General features: G+C 43.7%; 1 protein-coding gene across 6 annotated transcripts in view; it reads right to left on the bottom strand.

Annotated features, from left to right (window-relative positions):
- Positions 1-4,845: 4,845 nt before the first annotated feature.
- SLC20A2 (solute carrier family 20 member 2) overlaps positions 4,846-19,521 on the bottom strand; it is a 125,256-nt gene continuing 110,580 nt past the window's right edge. For all 6 annotated transcript variants that reach the window (XM_056116959.1, XM_056116964.1, XM_056116960.1 and 3 more), the window contains one exon: positions 4,846-6,294. In XM_056116959.1, the coding sequence (XP_055972934.1) occupies positions 6,130-6,294 (165 nt within the window). In that variant the 3' untranslated portion in view covers positions 4,846-6,129. The remainder of the gene's footprint in view (positions 6,295-19,521) is intronic.

Here is a 19,521-nt window from a genome sequence, read left to right as displayed (position 1 = left end):
TTAGAAAAATGAGCATACTTGTGATTAAACTAGGTCTCACTGGGTGCCGCTGTTGTAGCGGCCAGCAGAGGGTGACTGCTGGGCGTGAGGCCCGGCCTTCTGCTTGGGGTTGGCCAGCAGAGGGGGACTGCTGGGCCTGCGGTTCCTGCCTTCTGGTTCTGGGGATGGCCTGCCAGGCCCTTCCTTTTGACCCCCTCTCTTCCTCCTCCATTCAGTTTGGAATCTCTAAGGTCAGTTTTAGCCTCTCAGATTGGGGGAAAAAGAAGTTCTCCATCCTGCTGTTCTAAATTCTTGTGCTGTGTTTAAAGTAGGTTTCATTTCACTCCAGACAGTGAAGTGAACAACTGATTACCCTTTTGAGTCTAAAGTTCCTTACCTCAACTCAGATATGTATGTCTATATAAACAGGCAAAAGAAATCTATCACCCTTTCTCCATCAGCATTCTTTCCTAAGTTTTAAAAATCTGTTTGTGGTATGGAGTACTATGTAGCTGTTAGAAAAGATGAAGTCATGAAACTTACATACACGTGGTACTACATGGAAAGTATCATGTTAAACGAAATGAGTCAGAAAGAGTGGGATAGACACAGATTGCATTCATCTGGGGAACATAAAGCAACAAAATGGGAGACTAACACCCAGGAGTGGCTGAGATTAGTACCAGGAATTTTGCTCCATGACTTAGAGGCCAGCCACTCGTGCTAGGGGAAAAGGAAGCTCAGATAGAGAAGAGAGCACCAAATAAAGGGTGTTATGAGGATCCTCCCAGGGTGGGAGAAGTATGCTGAAAGTAGACTATAGACCAAACATGATAGCCACTCAGTGCCTCTCTTGCAAAACACTGGACCCAAAAGAAGATAGAAAGAACAAGGGGGAATGCCCTGCCACAGAGGCAGGGTGGGATGGTGGGGTGGGAGGGATGCTGGGTCCCGTGATGGTGGAGGATGGGCGCTGGTAGAGGAATGGGTACTTGATCATTGCATAACTGAAACCCAAGCACAAAAATTTGTAAGTCTATAACTGTACCTCATGGTGTTTCACTAATAAAAAAATAAATTAAAAAAATCTGTTTGTGGTGCTGAATTTGAATGCAGGGACTCACACATGCCATGCAAGAGCTCTACCATGAGATGTCCCTGGCCCTTTCCCAAGTTCATCACCTATTTGTGTTCATCCTTCAGTCTTCCCCATAGGCCTCTCCTCCTGGAGGCCTGAATGGAGACAGTCTGAAAGCTTGGGAGCCTTGTTACCATTTGATGCCGACACTTTTTCTCATTCTGGGCCTTTGTTTCCCTAGTGCCTGGGCCTTTGTTTCCCAAGTGCCTGGGGAACTCCAGGTTTTTTTAAACCAGTGTCTCAAAAAAGGATTGTAGTGGAGTGATAGGTTATAACAGACTATTTTCTTTTACATAATAGGCTTCGAGATTGTATTTTCAATAACAAAAGATGAAAAGTTTATAAGAGGGTAACTTTTTAAAAAAATTTTATTGAATCACCATGAGATAGTTACAAGCTTTCATGTTTGGGTTACAATCACACAATGATCAAGCACCCATCCCTCCACCAGTGCACATTCCCCACCACCAATATCCCTGGTATAACTCCCCTTTCCCAACCTCCCTCTTCCTCCATGGCAGACATGATTTCCCATAATCTCTCTACTTTTGGGCATTAAGGTTTGCAATACAGATCCTGAGAGGTTATCATGTTTGGACCTTTATCTACTTTCTGCACACATCTCCCATCCCGACCGATTCCTCAAGCCATCTTTTTCTTAGTGATCCCTTCTCTATTCCAGCTGCCTTCTCCCCTTTGCTCATGAGGCAGGCTTCCAACCATGGAGCAATCTATCTGTCCTATGTATCTACTATCCTTAGGTTGTCAGCCTCATGTTATGTTGTTTTATACTCCACAAATGAGTGCAGTCCTTCTATGTCTGTCCCTCTCTTTCTGACTCATTTCACTTAACATGATACTCTCCATGTCGATCCATTAATAAGCAAAGTTCATGACTTTATCTCTCCTGACAGCTGCATAGTATTCCATTGTGTAGATGTACCAAAGTTTCTTTAACCAGTCATCTGTTGTAAAGCACTTTGGTTGTTTCCAGATTTTGGCTATTGTGAACACTGCTGCAATGAACATATAGATACAGATGTCATTTCTACTGTGCTTTTTTGCATCCTCGGGATATATTCCCAGAAGTGGTATTGCGGGGTCATATGGAAGCTCAATTTCTAGTTTTTGAAGGACTGTCCATATTGTTCTTCAGAAAGGCTGGACTAGTGGGCATTCCCACCAACAGTGAAAGAGTGTCCCTTTTTCCCCACATCCACACCAGCACTGGTGCTTTTGTTCTTTTGAATGTGTGCCAGTCTCTGTGGTGTGAGATGATATCTCATTGTTGTTTTGATTTGCATCTCCCTGATGGCTAGCAATGTGGAGCATTTTTTCATATGCCTTTTGGCCATTTGTATTTCTTTTTGAGGAAAATTCTGTTCATTTCTTCTCCCCATTTTTTGATGGGGTTGGAGGTTTTTTCTTGTACAATTCTACTAGTGTCTTGTATATCCTGGATATTAATGAGGGTAACTTTTAGCCCCCAAACAGCTCTACATTTCCTCTTAATGAAAATATCACACCACTAATCTACTTTCCTCCACAAGTAAGCAGAGACGCATTATGCAGTTTTAGGTTCTAGCTAAAACCCTATTTTCGTCTTTTTCAGCAACTTGTTTTATTTTCCAAGTCTGATTTATCTACCAAGGGAGGACAACACTTGTTAGTGGAGTCCTATTTGAGAGCTAATTCAAGAACCAGAGATGGTTCCTATCTTTCCACTGTCTCCTGGGAACATGTAGAGCCCTCATGTTCTCCCATATGCAAGACTGGTGCTCATGCACACGCCGATTCCAGGCCATTGGCAATCAGGTGCTCCTATGGTAAGCAGAGTTTCACCGGAGGACTCAACAAGCATTGCGTGAGCTCCTGAAGCCCTTTTCTGCCTTGATGACTGACCTCACTAATTTGCTGTCTTACAGTTCACTATTTTCTGAATGATGGATGGCTTTAAATATTTTTCTGATGCCTATTCCGGGGGGAAGGGAAGGCCTTATTTTAGTTTTTGTGGCCACACCCGGCAGTGTTTAGGACTGACTCTTGGCTCTGTGCTTGGAGATCATTCTTGGTGGGGCTCAGGGGACCATATACAGTACTGGGCGACCTAATCTGGGTCAGCCAGGTGCAAGGCAATTACCTTAACCCCCGGTAAAATCTCTCCAGCCCAGAACTTTATTTTTTGCATTGTAACTCCTTTAAAAAATATTTTTGAATTGATTCAGTGTTTTACAGTACTTTTAATAATGTTTTTTTCATGCACATAATTCAAACCCGCACCAGTGTACCCATCTCCCTCCCCCGAGGACCCCAATGCCTCTCTCAAGCCCTCTGCTCCCCACTCAGTTGTGGGATCAGTTCTGTTATGTTGCCTTTGGTCCTTGGTCGCTACCTTGCTGTGTATCTTTAAGTCCCACCTATGAGAGATCTTTCTGTATCTGCTCAGGATTTATTTTTAAAAGTTACCTTGCTAAAAATGAATGTTTATTCAGAAGCCCTGCCTTTTCCTCCGGAAATCATGGTCTCCAGAGCTGGAACTCCTTACTTATGCCAGCCATGTCCCCTGCAGACTTGCCCCTTGGAGAGGAGCCCAGAGGTGGGCAGGGAGTGAGCCCAAGGGCTCTTTGGTTCAGTTCTCTTTACAGGACAGAGTGGCCTGGTGACAAACATGTTCAGAAGCCAGGAACACAGAAATTATCCCTTTTCCAGGAGTGTGTACAGTTTTCAGTGACGAGGCTAATTAACTCAGGACAGTATGATGGCCTGAGGCAGAAGAATTCCACTGATCCTGCATGCTAGGCTGAGAGCAGATGTGTGTGTGTGTGTGTGTGTGTGTGTGTGTGTGTGTGTGTGTGTGTGTGTTATTGACACCCCTGAGGCATGCTCAGTTATTCAGAAACTCCATGTAGGTGTGACCTTTGTCTGAGTAGACCTGGACCCCTACCATCCTGGCTGCTGGGTTCTGCCAGAGTTGAGGTGGCAGCTCTTTTCCCAGGAGCAGCTTCAAGCTGCACTGTTATATTGTTATTTTTCTTTAGGAAGATGTTGAATTTCTTCTTGAATTATGGTTGCATCAAAAGTAGTGAGATGAAAAATAGTTTAATTTTTAAAGCCATCCGTGGGGCCCTGGGCCTCAGTTTGACACCCAGTATTGTCTGGATGTGGCCTTCAGGCCCCGAAGGTCACTGGGGTGCACCTCGATCCAGCAGTACCAGAATTGCTGAGATTGGGCCCCAGCTCCCCTCACGCCCAGCACACACACACAACCTAAAGAGGGAAAATCTCCATGTGGAGATTGGCCTTTGAGGAGATGCGGACCTTTTCTACTTCGTCAGTTTCCCCTGACTCTTGAGGGAAATGAACTGTGGACCCTGTTAGCAGGCCAAAGGCGCATTCTCCAAAAGTTTCAAGTAGGGATGCTGTTTATTTTGGCAACTTAAGCCAAGTAATAAAGGAAGTGCACTGCCCTCCTCCCCCTCCCCCCCAGTACCCAGCCCTGAGCCCATGAAGGACTGCCCCCTCTGCTTCCAGACAGATGAAATGGAAGTAGGTGGATACAGAGGGTAGCAAAAATCTCTTTAACAAAAACCCAAGCCGGGGCAACCCTTTTAGCCCACACTAAAGCACAAGGCTGACAGGCTTCTGACTCCTGCCTGTGCCCATGTTTTCTGCACAAACCACTAACAATAGTAAATGTGGATAAAAAGGTATTTGAGAAACAGAAGCAGCCAAGTGATATGGACTTTATTTTTATGGAAACTCCAAAAGAAAAATATAAGATATTTAGAAAAAGACATCTGAGGCAGACTTTTGAGGGGCATTTTTATTATAAATTTAATATGATTGATTAATGAAAAAATCACAATGCAGTACCAAGAAAATGTTTGTCAATATAAAAATTTTAGCAGCATTTCCATAGTTTCAGACTCTACCATTAGTCAGACTTCCTCCCTTGCTCTCCCTAGTGGGGCTGCAGCAGGCTATCAGCTCAGTGAAGGCCTCTAAGGAGCTCAAATCCAGTGTGTAGCCTAAGATTTCAGACCCCACCCCAATTTCCCAAAATGTCAAAGCACTTGCTTTGTCAAGGATTCCATTCTTCAGGCTGCAGGGGAACCTGAGGGGTAGAAGTTTAAACTGGGCTGGAGACTTGGTGCTTGATCCTGTTGTTTACACACTGACGGGCCCTGTGGGGTGGGCAGTACCTGACAGGTGGCAGCCGTGGTGGCCCCGAGCAGGACGTGCACACGCTCACCGATCCTGCAGATGGAGCGTGGAGGGCTTGCCCATCCAGGGTGAGGGTGTGAGAGTGATGAGTAGGGGAGACATACAAATGTAAATATAATACTGGCGGACTACCCCCCTGCTTCTTTGGTACTTTCCAAATTTCTCTAATCAAGAAAGTATAAGGGAAGCACAGCATTAAAAAAATTACAGTTTTAAATATTTACAGAAGTAATTATGATATATTACATAATAATCAATACACAGTATATGAACACATTCCTTGGTGAAAGCACTTGTGAACTCCTGTTCCAGTATTATTCAATAGCACACTCATGTTCATACACCTTTTAAAGTCTGTATCACCCATCCTCTCTCTTAGTGTTTTAAATGGGAAAAATAGCATTTTCCAATCTGCAATTTCCTTTTAAAAGGTTCTTAAAAATTTCCACTAAATTCACTATGTACAAAGATTTGATGACTATTCTAGGCAGTTATCTCCACTCCCATTCTGAATATGAAATAAAGCTACCTACTCTATGTATACAGTATATATTTAGTTTATATGTAACTGCACCACATTATATCACCACGACATCAGTTAAATGCACAAGATTATATACAGAATTTAAGTTAGCTCTAAAGGATGACTTTGCAGTCTAGGTGAGCAGTGTGGTATGGAACCATCTGGAAGGGACGTGGAGGTGGTGGGAGACAGCCCATGCATGCAGGAGGCACCTCCCAGCAAACCACCTCAAACAACCTCTTCTTCATACTTGGGAGAAGCCAACTCACACATAGGGAAGGATCCCGTACATGAGAAGCGCCATGATGGCAGCACTGAATACCCCAGCCACGGGGACAGTCACAAACCAGGCCACAAAGATGTTCCGAAAGAGGCGCCAGTCCACGGCCTTCCGGGAGCGGATCCAGCCCACAGCCACCACTGAGCCCACCTGTTGGGGTGGAAATAAAGGAGCGTAGATTTATAAATCTACATCTGCCTGCTCTTTCAGCATAAATTACATTAAAATTTGCATTCTTTTGCCTAAATTCACTAACTTTACAAAGTCTAGATTTTAGAATTTGTGTCCGTAGGCAGTTTGGACTCACTTTTTCATCTACACTCTGTTCTCTAGGTTGAACTTAACCAAAGAAATGGATCTATATTCTATGGACATTATTTTAAACATCCCCAAAGTAGGATGTTGCGTGTTGAGACAAGGACCAACTTTAGTTACACACTGAAATATTTAGAGGGTCTCCCAAGGCCTCCTATCCTGAGAGTAACAGAGAGTGCTGGAGCCGGAGGGGACCTTTGCAAATCCCAATCCACCCTGCTCACCCCCAAGGCTGGACCCTGGCAGGCTGAGGGGTGGGGAGGTGGGCAGAGGCCTAGACCACAGGGAGTGTGTTTCACACTGATTTTCTCCTCCAAAATTGCCCTGCAGTTTTTGTTCTTTAGCTTTAGTTCAAACAAAATAAATACTATTAGACCAAAATGGTCCACCATGCTTCACAAAGCGACAGTTCAGAGATACTTGAAAATCAGATTATTAATGCTGCTTTAAATAATACTCTACCCACAATTCATTTTATGGTCTGTTAATATATATATATTTTTGGGTCACACCTGGTGATGCACAGGGGTTACTCCTGGCTCTGCACTCAGGAGTTACTCCTGGCAATGCTCAGGGGATCATATGGGATGCTGGGCCGCGTGCAAGGCAAACGTCCTACCTGTTGTGCTATCTCTCCAGCCCCAGTATTTTTAAAAGGAAACAAGACCACTTTACATGTCCTAAAAGTAGGAATAGTAAAGTTCAAGACCCATAATTTCTCTGGCTTACCAGAGTTCGGTAGAAGCTCAGAGAGCCACAGAGGGCCCTGGCCACCATCAGCACCCTGGAATCTCCCTATATGGGCTTTAGCTCCTGACCCTGAACTGCTTCAAGTCAATAGTGGCCAGGGAAATTCAAATAGGGAAGGTGAGTTAAACAAGAGCTGTCCACAGGGAAAGATACCCAATGCGATGCTATTCATGGAATAACTTTTGGAGCACTAAAAGCAGCAGCAGCTAAGGAGGCCATTAATGTGACATTCAGACCCCAGGCAGTGATTAACAAGCAACTCCGTAAGCTATAGACAAGCAGCTAATAACCTGGGTAAGGAATCATTAAAATAATGACTGTACATTCTCTGCCTATAACCAATACTTGCCAGTATATTAAGATTTTTCGACTGCAGAAGGACTGAGCTGTATAGCACAGCAGTGTGGCCAGGTACATGACCTGGGCTCCTGGGGTCCAGGTGGGTTAAGGAGGGCTCCCCCTGCAGGGCACTTTCAGCTGCATTAGATTATACTAGGGCCAGATGCTCAAGGTTCAAATGCATTCAAGACCGCCTCCTTTATTTAAGGGGGGGCGGGAACCCAAACAAGCACAAAAGTAACATAAAAATATGTTTATGTCAGATTTTTAGCCGAAGAGAAGGACTACATGGAGGGTGGGATCCACAGATCCCGAAGGAAAAAAAAAAAAAAACAGGTTCCAAAAAGAGCCGAGATCATCAGGAAGTCCCAGATGGGGTAGGTACCGCATCCCGCCTCCCCCAGATGGAACCCCGGTGACCAGAAACCTCTACAAGCACAGCTCGAGTATGCGGGAACTAGGACTTTTCCTCAAAAATGCCGGGACTACACCTCCCAGGTAACCTCAGATTCCGGAAGTCACGCCCACAGCCCGCCCCCCAGCGCCATCTTGACAGCATTTAGCCGAAGAGAAGGACTACATGGAGGGCGGGATCCACAGATCCCGAAGGAAAAAAAAAAAAAAAAAACAGGTTCCAAAAAGAGCCGAGATCATCGGGAAGTCCCAGATGGGGTAGGTACCGCATCCGCCTCCCCCAGATGGAACCCCGGTGACCAGAAACCTCTACAAGCACAGCTCGAGTATGCGGGAACTAGGACTTTTCCTCAAAACCGCGCGGCCGCATAAGCGGCCGCGCGACATCTTTCTATATACAAAGTGATCCATGGGAAGTAAACCACCTAACGTTTCTCTCTGAAAATCATAGTTAAGCTTTGAGCACGGCCACAGCCCCAGAAACAGAAGTACTTAATGCATAACCCAGCAGCTTGGAGCAGAAAAGTGAACGGGTTATGTGTTAATCCAGGCCATCATGTCTGCCCGGAGGGGAAAGGGTGTTGGTCCCTTCCGCCCTCCTCCCTCTGGAAAGAAAGGTGGCGCCCACATGGGAGCCTTGTGGACAGCAGGTATGAGCCGGGGGTGTGGGGGCGACTAAAACCTCATGGGAAGGGGGGCGTTCCGGTCCGTCCTTCACGCCCTACCGAGGTCACCAGTTGCCCCCCAAGAACGGCTCTCCAGCACGGCCACAGCCCCAGAAGCACAAGGACTTAAAGCAGAACCCAGCAGCTTGGAGCAGAAAAGTGAACGGACTATGCGTTAATCCAGGCCATCATGTCTGTCCGGAGGGGAAAGGGTGTTGGTCCCTTCCGCCCTCCTCCCTCTGGAAAGAAAGGTGGCGCCCACATGGGAGCCTTGTGGACAGCAGGTATGAGCCGGGGGAGTGGGGGCGACTAAAACCTCATGGGAAGGGGGGCGTTCCGGTCCGTCCTTCACGCCCTACCGAGGTCACCAGTTGCCCCCCGCGAGCGGCTCTCCAGCACGGCCACAGCCCCAGAAACACAAGGATTTAATGCAGAACCCAACAGCTTGGAGCAGAAAAGTGAACGGACTATGCGTTAACCCAGGCCATCAAATCTGCTGGAGGGGAAAGGGTGTTGCCCCATTCGCCCTCTCCTCTCTGGAAAGAAAGATGGTGGCCACATGGGAGCCTTGTGGACAGCAGGCATGAGCCGGGGGAGCGGGGGCGACTAAAACCTCATGGGAAGGGGGGCGTTCCGGTCCATCCTTCACACCCTACCGAGGCCACCAGTTGCCCCCCACGAGCGGCTCTCCAGCACGGCCATAGCCCCAGAAGCACAAGGACTTAATGCAGAACCCAGCAGCTTGGAGCAGAAAAGTGAACGGACTATGCGTTAATCCAGGCCATCAAGTCTGCCAGAGGGGAAAGGGTGTTGCTCCATTCGCCCTCTCTTCTCTGGAAAGAAGGATGGCGGCCGCATGGGAGCCTTGTGGACAGCAGGTATGAGCCGGGGGTGTGGGGGCGACTAAAACCTCATGGGAAGGGGGGCGTTCCGGTCCGTCCTTCACGCCCTACCGAGGTCACCAGTTGCCCCCCAAGAACGGCTCTCCAGCACGGCCACAGCCCCAGAAGCACAAGGACTTAAAGCAGAACCCAGCAGCTTGGAGCAGAAAAGTGAAAGGACTATGCGTTAATCCAGGCCATCATGTCTGTCCGGAGGGGAAAGGGTGTTGGTCCCTTCCGCCCTCCTCCCTCTGGAAAGAAAGGTGGCGCCCACATGGGAGCCTTGTGGACAGCAGGTATGAGCCGGGGGAGTGGGGGCGACTAAAACCTCATGGGAAGGGGGGCGTTCCGGTCCGTCCTTCACGCCCTACCGAGGTCACCAGTTGCCCCCCGCGAGCGGCTCTCCAGCACGGCCACAGCCCCAGAAGCACAGGGACTTAATGCAGAACCCGGCAGCTTGGAGCAGAAAAGTGAAAGGACTATGCGTTAATCCAGGCCATCATGTCTGTCCGGAGGGGAAAGGGTGTTGCCCCAGTCGCCTTCTCCTCTCTGGAAAGAAAGATGGCGGCCGCATGGGAGCCTTGTGGACAGCAGGTATGAGCCGGGGGAGTGGGGGCGACTAAAACCTCATGGGAAGGGGGCGTTTCGGTCCGCCCTTCACGCCCTACCGAGGCCACCAGTTGCCCCCCACTAGCGGCTCTCCAGCACGGCCACGACTCCAGAGCACAGAAACCAATTTCTTAACTATCTGACTTTCAGTATAAATACTTCCAGGGTCAATAAGTAAAATAGCAGAAATCCAAAACCAACATTTAATTCTTGAACCCAGCTGTAGAAAGCAAATCACGTCACAATGCTTTTTCAGCATGTCTGATTTGGGAGGGGGGGGTAAACTCTAAATAATAGTGGTGAATCTTTTATTGAAACAATGAATCTAATCAAAGCAGATAGAGTGTTAACTAGAATTCATCTGCCCCACAGGGACTGGGAGGGGTGGGGGGTGGGGTTTTATTGGGGTTCTTTATGGTAAAAAAAAAAAAGAGTATTGGTAAAGGGAAATGTGTTTGATATTTGCATGACTGAGACCTAAACCTGAAAGCTTTGTAACCTTTCCCAAGGTGATTCAATAAATAAAAATAAATAAATAAATAAATTAAAAAAAAAAAAAATATGTTTATGTCATAGAAAAGGTTGTCAACTACCTGGAATTCCGCAAATATCAGCTGTATGTACAAACACTTGCATGTGACAAAGCATGATTTGATCCTTGGCACTGTACGCACCTCTGAGCACCACGGGGGGAAGCTGGCAGCAGCCCACTGGCACTGCTGGGCATGGTGCAACTCCTTCCCTAGACAGGCCCATTACAATGCCTTCCTTTCTGGTTTGTGTTTGGGCTGCAGCTGGCACCTGGCTCTGTGCTTGGGAGCACACTCGCTGGAGCTAGACCATCTGCAGTGCCAGGGTCTGAACCATTGTCCCAGCTGTAGTGCAGCTAAGCACGTGTCTTAACCTTTATTAAATTCTCAGTCTGGTTTTGTTTCCTGTCTGCTTTTATTTAAGCAGTACTGGAGGGGAAATGCCAGGTTTCACACATTGTAGACTACTACTGAGCTACACCCACAGCCCTATAACTTCCCTTCTTAAAAAAATATAAAAAAATTAGTACAAGCATTTCTCCAGAGAGCTCACAGCCCTTATATAAAACTGCTACTCAGCCTCCTTTCGGTAGATGTATCTTAATTCCACCATTTCCAATGTCCTAATTTTTTCCTATCAGAAATGGTTCTGTGATTAATGATTTTAGGCTTAAAAACACAATTTTCTCTCGAATAGAGGGTTAAAAGGGATATTTACAAAATGTCTTGAGAGGTAGAGAGAATACAGGTGTAAGGCGCTTTGTCTTTATGCAGTCAACAGTAGTTCCATCCCTGGCACTAGGTATTGTCCCATGAGCACTGCCAGGAATAACCCTTGTGTACAGAACCAGGAAAAGCCCCTGAGTACCACTGGGGGTGCCCAGAACTACCCTCCCCACAAACTGTGAAATAATTTGAAGCTTATCGAAGATAAAAGAACTGTCACTAACTTATATGCAAATTTGCCAATTTTTAATATTGTCACAATGAGTGAAACAACATTTTTAATACCATTAAAATACCCTTGTCCTCCCTCAACCTTTCTCTCTTGCTAAAGATATGGATTTTCATGACTGAAAATGGTGATTGCTAATTCCAGAATTCTACTTTGAAGATGAGCCCCTCCCTCTCAATTTATTTTAGCATTTTCATGTATACAGCCAAATATTTCTATAAAACAGTGTGAGCTGAAGTGATAGCAGAGGGTAGGATCCTTGCCTTGCATACACCCAACCCGGGTTCCATCCCGGGCACCCCATAGCTAGGAGTAAGCCCTTAGCACAGCTGGAGTGGTCCCAAAACAAAAGTTGTGAATTTATGAGTCATCTATAATTTGTAAATTTCAGCACACCACAACAACCCCGAAAATTGTTCTTTTTTGCTAACTGCCTAAAACATCACTGTTGCTTTAATCGTACCGTTGCAATGTCCTGTTGTTCATCGATTTGCTCGAGTGGGCACCAGTAATGTCTCTATTGTGAGACTTGTTACTGTTCTTGGCATATAAAATATTCCACGGGAAGCTTGCCAGGCTCTGCTGTGTGGGCGGGATACTCTCGGTAGCTTGCTGGGCTCTCTGAGAGGGACAGAGGAATTGAACCCAGGGTGGCTGCACGCAAGGCAAATGCCCTACCCGCTGTGCTATCGCTTTAGCCTAATATACATTTTTAATTACTAAGGCTGAAATTTCTATATTTATCTTTTAAATAAATCTTTTATTTTGTAAGCATTTACAAAATAAAAAAGGATCTTTTCCTGTATTTTTCCCCACTTATACATTAGAACATAACTGTGTCTCCTCTGTGATCTTTACTGCATAATACGAAAATCTCTGATATGCAATATACATATTTTTCACTGTAATATCTGACTTTCACTTTCAAATTTCTCATTTTATATAATAAGCTATGCTTTTTTCTGTGATTTATCCAATTCTTTAATAGCCATAATATTCATTTTGAATTAAAAAATACTATTTAAAATAAATTAAAATGGAACCAGATAGTATCTATAGAACAATGGTTAAGGTACTTGCCTTGCACACAGTCACCTTAGGTTTGATCTCTGATACCACATATGACCATATGTCCCCCAAGAACCACCAGGAGTGACCCCTGAGCACAGAGTCAGGAGTAAGCCCTTAGCTCCATCGGGTGTGGCCCCAAAACAACAGAAAAAAAAGTTACCAGTAAAGTTGTTCCAAATCAAGTTATAGTGAACATGGGTAGTTTACCAAAAACATTCCCATGTTCCAGAAAACAGAACCGTGGATGGTTCCACTCTGCTTTCTCATCAAAGCGCTCACTTTACAAATGTCCCTATTAATAGTGCTCTCCTGTGTTGTTAGAACTTAAGACCACCCTGATTAAGGCTCACCGGGGGAAAAGCAATTAAAAAAATTCTGAGACAGAACACTTTCATTTTTATTTTTTAAGACTTGTTTCCATTTTTTTTCTTTTAATTTAATTTTTTTTCCTAGAATTTGGTTATACTCGGTGGTGCTCAGGGGCTACTCACGGCTCTGTGGTTCTATTTCCTTTGTTCTTTCTTTTTTCTTTCTTGGGTTTTGGTCACACTGGTCTTGCTCAGGAATTACTAGCAGCTCAGTACTTAGCTGAGTTCCAGGTCATTCATAGACTGAACCTGGGCTTCCTACATGCTTCAATCCACTGAATTTAAAGCCTTACGGAAAGCAAAAGTTATAAGCCAAGGAGACTGTTATGTCTGCCTTCTGAAGTAAAACATGATAAAATACTTTTTCTAATTATTCTTTTCCAAAAGCACATTTTAAACAAGTTTTCATCTTCTCTCAGCCAAGGAGCCAACTTCTGTTCATCTATGAAGGTGGATCTAAGCAAGAAACTTAACAGATATATTACTTGGAAAAACCCAAACTCTGGGAATGACTTTTCTTATAACAGATGGGATTCAGCTCTGATCTTATGTGGGTGTCAACATTTCTTGGATATTTTCATATTGAAAGCTTCACTGACATAGGATTCCATTTGTTTTCTTCTGTGTGCTTTTGGCTACACTTATCTGTGCTCAGGAGTAACTCCTGGCAGTGCCCAGGGAACCATTTGTGATTCCGGGAATCAAAGCGGGGGCAAGATGCATGCAAGGCAAGTGCCCTACTCACTGTACTCTCTCTGGTTCCAGATTTTCTCCTTAATATTTGAAGATAAAATAGCACTGTAGCACTGTCCTCCCATTGTTCACTGATTTGCTCAGGAGAGTACCAGCAACGTCTCCATTGTGAAGCTTGTTGTTACTGTTTTTGGCATATTGAATACGCCACAGGGTGCTTGCCAGGCTCTGCTGTGTGGGCAGGATACTCTCGGTAGCTTTCCGGGCTCTCCAAGAGGGACTCTGGTATTGAACCCAGGTCAGCCGCATGCAAGGCAAATGCCCTACCCTTTGTGCTATCGCTCCATCCTTGAAGATAAAATAAATATACATATATAATTATAAAATATTTATATATTTCTTTATATGAATATTTATAAAGAGGTGTGCTACTAAGGAATTTATGTCCAGTTTTATAGGATCTTAATGAATAAATGTGTATGTGTCATTACCCTAAAATAGCTATACAAAGCCTAAGATAGGTTTTATTTAAAATTAATTAGAATTAAGCTACCTCTCTGGCATTTAAAGCAAGTTTTCTTAAAAGGGGATCCCGATGGAGGATGTCATCTATAAAATAGACTTGAGGTAAATCTCAACTTAAACTCTAGTCTGGTTCCCCAGTGTCACTGGATAAAGCCCAGAATTAGACACTGAAAACCCTAAGGACAGCACCCTGGCTCTCCAGAACGTGAAGCGGCTGGGGAGAGCAAGCGGCTGCCATCACAGTGAGAGAAGAGGCCACTGTCACTCTGCGGGAGTCTCTCGTACACATCTGTCCTGCATGCAACATCCCAAGTGGTGACAATGATGATATGAGTATGTGGGGCAGCATCAAGAATGGGGCCCCATATTTTGCCTTGACCAGCTATTCTGGTTTGATCCCAGTTCCTGATATGGTCTCCTGAGCATTCCTGGGGTAACACCTGAGCAGAGCCAGGAGTAATCCCTGAGCACCTCTGGATGTGGTGAACGCCCTTCCCCGCTGCCCCCCCCCCACCCCTCAGCTGTTGGCTCAGTCCCAGTACCAGGGTGGCCAATGGGGAAGTCTGAGTGCTAACAGATACCTACCTGGCTTAGCACTGGTGGTGACTGAGTCCCTGTGGCTCAGTCTAGCAGCTGAGGTGCCAAGAGCACAAGGTCTGGTGCCAGAAGACACCTGCCCAGCCTAGCACCAGGTGTGGGTTAACAGAGCACTAGAAACAATGAGAATACAAAGGAACTCAACTGTGCCAACAGAGCAGAACAAAAATCAGGAAGATCCCCAGTGACATCAGTAATCTACACGAAGACTTTAAAACAACAATCATTCAAGAGTCTGAAAAATAACAACTGAACTGAGAAACTTGAAGAGAGCCTGATAGCAAAAATGAAGGAACTCATTAGAAGTGACAGCTAGAGAATATGGTAGGAAGTCACGGGTTAGAATGGACGAAGCTGAAAATTTAATCTGAACTCGAAGATACTGTGCAGCATGGGAAAAAGCAATAGAAAAGCAATAGAAAACAGAATGAGAAACAATGAAAAGAATGAAAGGGATATTATTGACTACGCCAACAGGAACCTTACAATCATACAAATTCATGAAGGAGAAGAAAGGGGGGGGGGGGGAAGAAAGCGTTCATTGAAGAATAGGTGAGAACTTCCCCAATCAGAAGAGGGAGTTGGGTGCACTGATCCAATAAGCTCAAAGAGTGCTAATCAAAGTAAACCCAAACAGAACCACACCAAGGCACACTAAATCAAAATGACAAGAACCAAAGACAGAGAGACTCTTTAAAACAACATGAAAGAAGCAAAAAGTCACATAGAAGGGGAAGCACAAGATTTACAGCAGATTTCACTAATGAAACTTTACAAGCATGAAGAGAATGAACTGATATATACAAAATATTGAACAAAAAGAGCCTCTCTACTCAGCCATTAAAAAAAGAGGAAAAGTTCTAACATTTGGAAATTGAACAAAATTAAGGCACAACTGGATCAAAGAAGAAATTTTTAAAAATTAAAAGATTCCTTGGGAATAATAGTACTGGGCAGGGCACCTGCCTCGCACATGGCAGACCCAGGTCTATTCCTGTACTCTATATGGTTCCCGGAGTCCTGCCAGGAGTGCAGAGGCAGGAGTAAGCCCTGAGCACTGCCATATGTGGCCCCCAAATCAGAAAACAAACAAAAAATGAAATGTTTTCTTGAAATGAATGGGAACAAAAACACAAACCCAGCAAAAGCAGAACTAAGGAGGAAGTTCATAGCTTTACAGGTTTACATCAGAAAAAAAAGAAAAACCTCAAATCAATTATCTAAATTCACAGTGTGAGAAACTAGAAATATAACAATAAATGAATCCCAAAGTAAGCTGAAGGAAGGAAATAACAAAAACTAGAGCAGAAATGAGGTTACTATGAAAAACTAGGTTGGAGAACCTAAAAGAAGTAAATGAATTCCTAGAATCATAGTCTCTCTAGATTGAATCAAGAGGAAATAGAAAACCTGAAAAGGCCTGTTGGATATTAACTCTAAGTGTTTTAGGCTTCATCAGTGAATTGCCCCTTTCCTCCTCCCAGAGAAGCTTATCGTGCCCTTACTAGCATCCCTAATTTAGTTAACCTTTCCTTTGTATTCTATCTCTCATTATCATAGCTCCCCAAATCAGTCTTCATTACTAAAGAGCCAAAACTTTCTGAACTTTGTATTTGTACTGCTTTGTATTTGAAGTGCTGTGTATTTGTACTTGCTTTTCTATTTCCCCTATAGTCTTTTTATATTTTACTATAGAGCAATGTTCTTTGGTTAAACACAGAAAGACCATTAATGCTATGCTCCTAATATTTGGGAGTTGATTGACTCTGAAATATATCTACAGGGCATCTGTCATAATTACTTGACAGGCTTCAGTTGCTGTAGTTCCTAACATCCCAAAAGGGAGGTCCTGCCATGGGACTGGGATGGACCAAGAGTGAGAGGAAAGCTATCCTGGCATCGAAATGGGACAGTCTAGAAAGAATAAATGCATGGTCTTGACGAAAGCTGTTACAGCTTAAAGACACAGGACCCCCCTGGGGAAGGACAAGCTAAACTGGCCCGAGGACTTAGTCTGGGTTTTATGGTAAAAGACTTTGTTGCTCTCAGACCCCAAACAACTGCAAGTATTGATAACATACAACTAGAAGGAAAGATAAAACAGTGTAGATGTCCCTGGGAGACAGAGTGTCTTCTTGAGTTGATCTCCCCAAGAGAATTTCCTCTGCCAAATGTCTGTCTATGTAAATGATCAATCAAACCTATGTCCTTACCTCAAGCCCCCTCAGATGTTCTCTAAGTATGCTAGCAGCTCTGCATTAAATGGTCCATTTTCACCATCAGGCTGTGGTGTACCACATTTATTTATATATTTTTATTCATAATTATGTATATCTACATATGAAAACCCACTATTAACTTACACAGACCAGTAATGAGTAAGGAAATTGAAACAGAAATTAAGAATTTCCCAAACAAGGGCTCTGAGATGATGGTGCAAGGAAATGAAAACTATATTGGGGGGTGTTGGGAAATGTGCACATGAACACTATCATTAATAGTATTATAAATCATGGCACTTCAAAATAAAATGAAAGTTGAGAACCACTGAAAGGATATGCAGGTTGTCAATGAATATTCATAGCGCAGGTCATTGTGTTCTTCCTAGAAGACTATAACTTCATGAAACCCAGTTGGATCTCTTCTGTGATGTGGTTTTCACCTTCTACTGAGAACCATAAGGTTTAATTTCTGACTGGGAGTTAATAAACTTGACATGAAATTGCAACTAATTTTTTTTTCTCAAGAACAAAAAGTCCTTGGGGCCAGAGAGATAGGACAGTGGGTAAGGCATTTTTCTTGCATGTGGCTGACCCGTGTTAAATTCCATTTGGTCCCCTGAGCACCACCAGGAGTGACTTCAGAATGCAGAGCCAGGAGTAACCCCTGAGCATTGCTAGGTGTGTTCCCCAAATTGAATATAATAAAGAAGTCCTTATTTATTTTTTTTAAAAGAACAAAAAGTCCTGGTTCAGATGAGTTCACTAGCTAGTTCTACCAAAATTTCAAAGAAGACAGTGCCTATACTCACAAGCTTTTTCAAAATATTGAAGAAACATGATTTCTTCCTAACAGCTTCTACAAAGTTAACATTATTATCTTAATAGCAAAGCAGAGCTATTGCTAGAAAGAAAACTATACTGATATCCCTGACGAATATCAATGCAAAGAGCCTCAATAAAATCTTAGAGAACTGAATCTAACAATATGTCAAAAGGATCACACCCCATAATCAAGTGGGTTTCATTCCAGGAACGCAATGGTGGGCCAATGGATGCAATTCAGTTAATACAATATGCCATATCAATAAAAAGCAAGATAAAGATCATATCAATTGATGTGGTTTTGACAATATTCAATATCCATTTATGATTAAAAAAAACCTAAAAAAGTAGCAACAGAGGGAACAAACCTAAAAATATTAACTACCATTTACAAGACCACAGTCAATATCAAGCAAATAGTGAAGAACTGAAAGCCTTCCCCCTGAGATCAACCACAGCAAGGGTGTCCACTTTCTTTACTTTTACTGATGGCTCTTGGGTCACACCTACTATGCTCAAGGCTTAATCTTGGCCCTGTGCTCAAGGATCACTCCTGGTGGTGCCCAAGGGACCGTATGTGATATAGGGATTGAACTGGGTTGGCTGCGTACAAGGCAAGTGCCCTACGTGCTGTACTATCTCTCCTGCCCCATATTCAATATAGTTTTGGCAGTTCTTACCACAGAAATCAGACAAGAAAAATAAATCAAAGAGATCAAAATTTAAAAAGGAGTTAAAACTATCACTATTTGCAAATGACATGACATACAACTTAAAAACTCCACCAAAAAATCATAAGAACAATAAACTATTACAGAAAGATAGTTACAAAATAAACATGAAAAAACAGTGAGATTTCTTTATAAAACAATGAACTTGAAGCAAAATAAAAATACAACCTTATTTAAAAGTGTCCCAAAACATCAAATAGCTAGGAATCAAGTTAATAAAGGATGAGAGAGATTTATATGGCAAAAACTATGTCACTAATGAAATAAATAGAAGAGAACACCAAGAAATGGGGAAAAAAATTCTATGCTCATAGATTGTAAGGATTAACACTGCTAAAATGACCATGATACAGGATCAATACAAGCCCCATTAAAATTCCAAAGACATTCTTTAAGGACTTAGAGCCAATCTACTAAATTTATATGAAATCATAAAACTTCCAGAATATCCAAATCAATTCTAAGAAAAAGAAAGATGGGAGGTATTGCACTTCCAGACTTTAATTTGTACTGTAAGCCTATAATTACTAATCAAAACTGAATGGTACTGAAATAAAGACAGAGGGGCTGGAGTGACGGTATAAGTGGGCAAGGTCTGGCCTTGCACACAGCTGACCTGGGTCCAATCACAGTCCTCCACATGGTCCCCTGAGTACCACCAGGAGTGATCCCTGAGCACAGAGCCATGAGTAAGCCTTGAGTTTCTGGGTGTGGCCTCAAAACAAAACAAAAAACAGACTAGCAGGCCAATAGAAGGGAACTGATAGCCCTCAGATTTATGGAAAGTTAATCTATGGCAAAGGAGTGATATACATGAAATGGAAGGAACAAGGAAAGTTTCTTTAACAAATGGTATTGGAAAAACTGTACTTATAAAAAGCTGGAACTGG

This window comes from Sorex fumeus, unplaced genomic scaffold (genome assembly GCF_029834395.1).
Source record: "Sorex fumeus unplaced genomic scaffold, SorFum_2.1 ptg000033l, whole genome shotgun sequence".
NCBI classification, from domain to species: Eukaryota; Metazoa; Chordata; class Mammalia; order Eulipotyphla; family Soricidae; genus Sorex; species Sorex fumeus.
The sequence above is the reverse complement of the archived record's forward strand: the minus strand, read 5'-3'. Positions and strand labels throughout refer to the sequence as shown.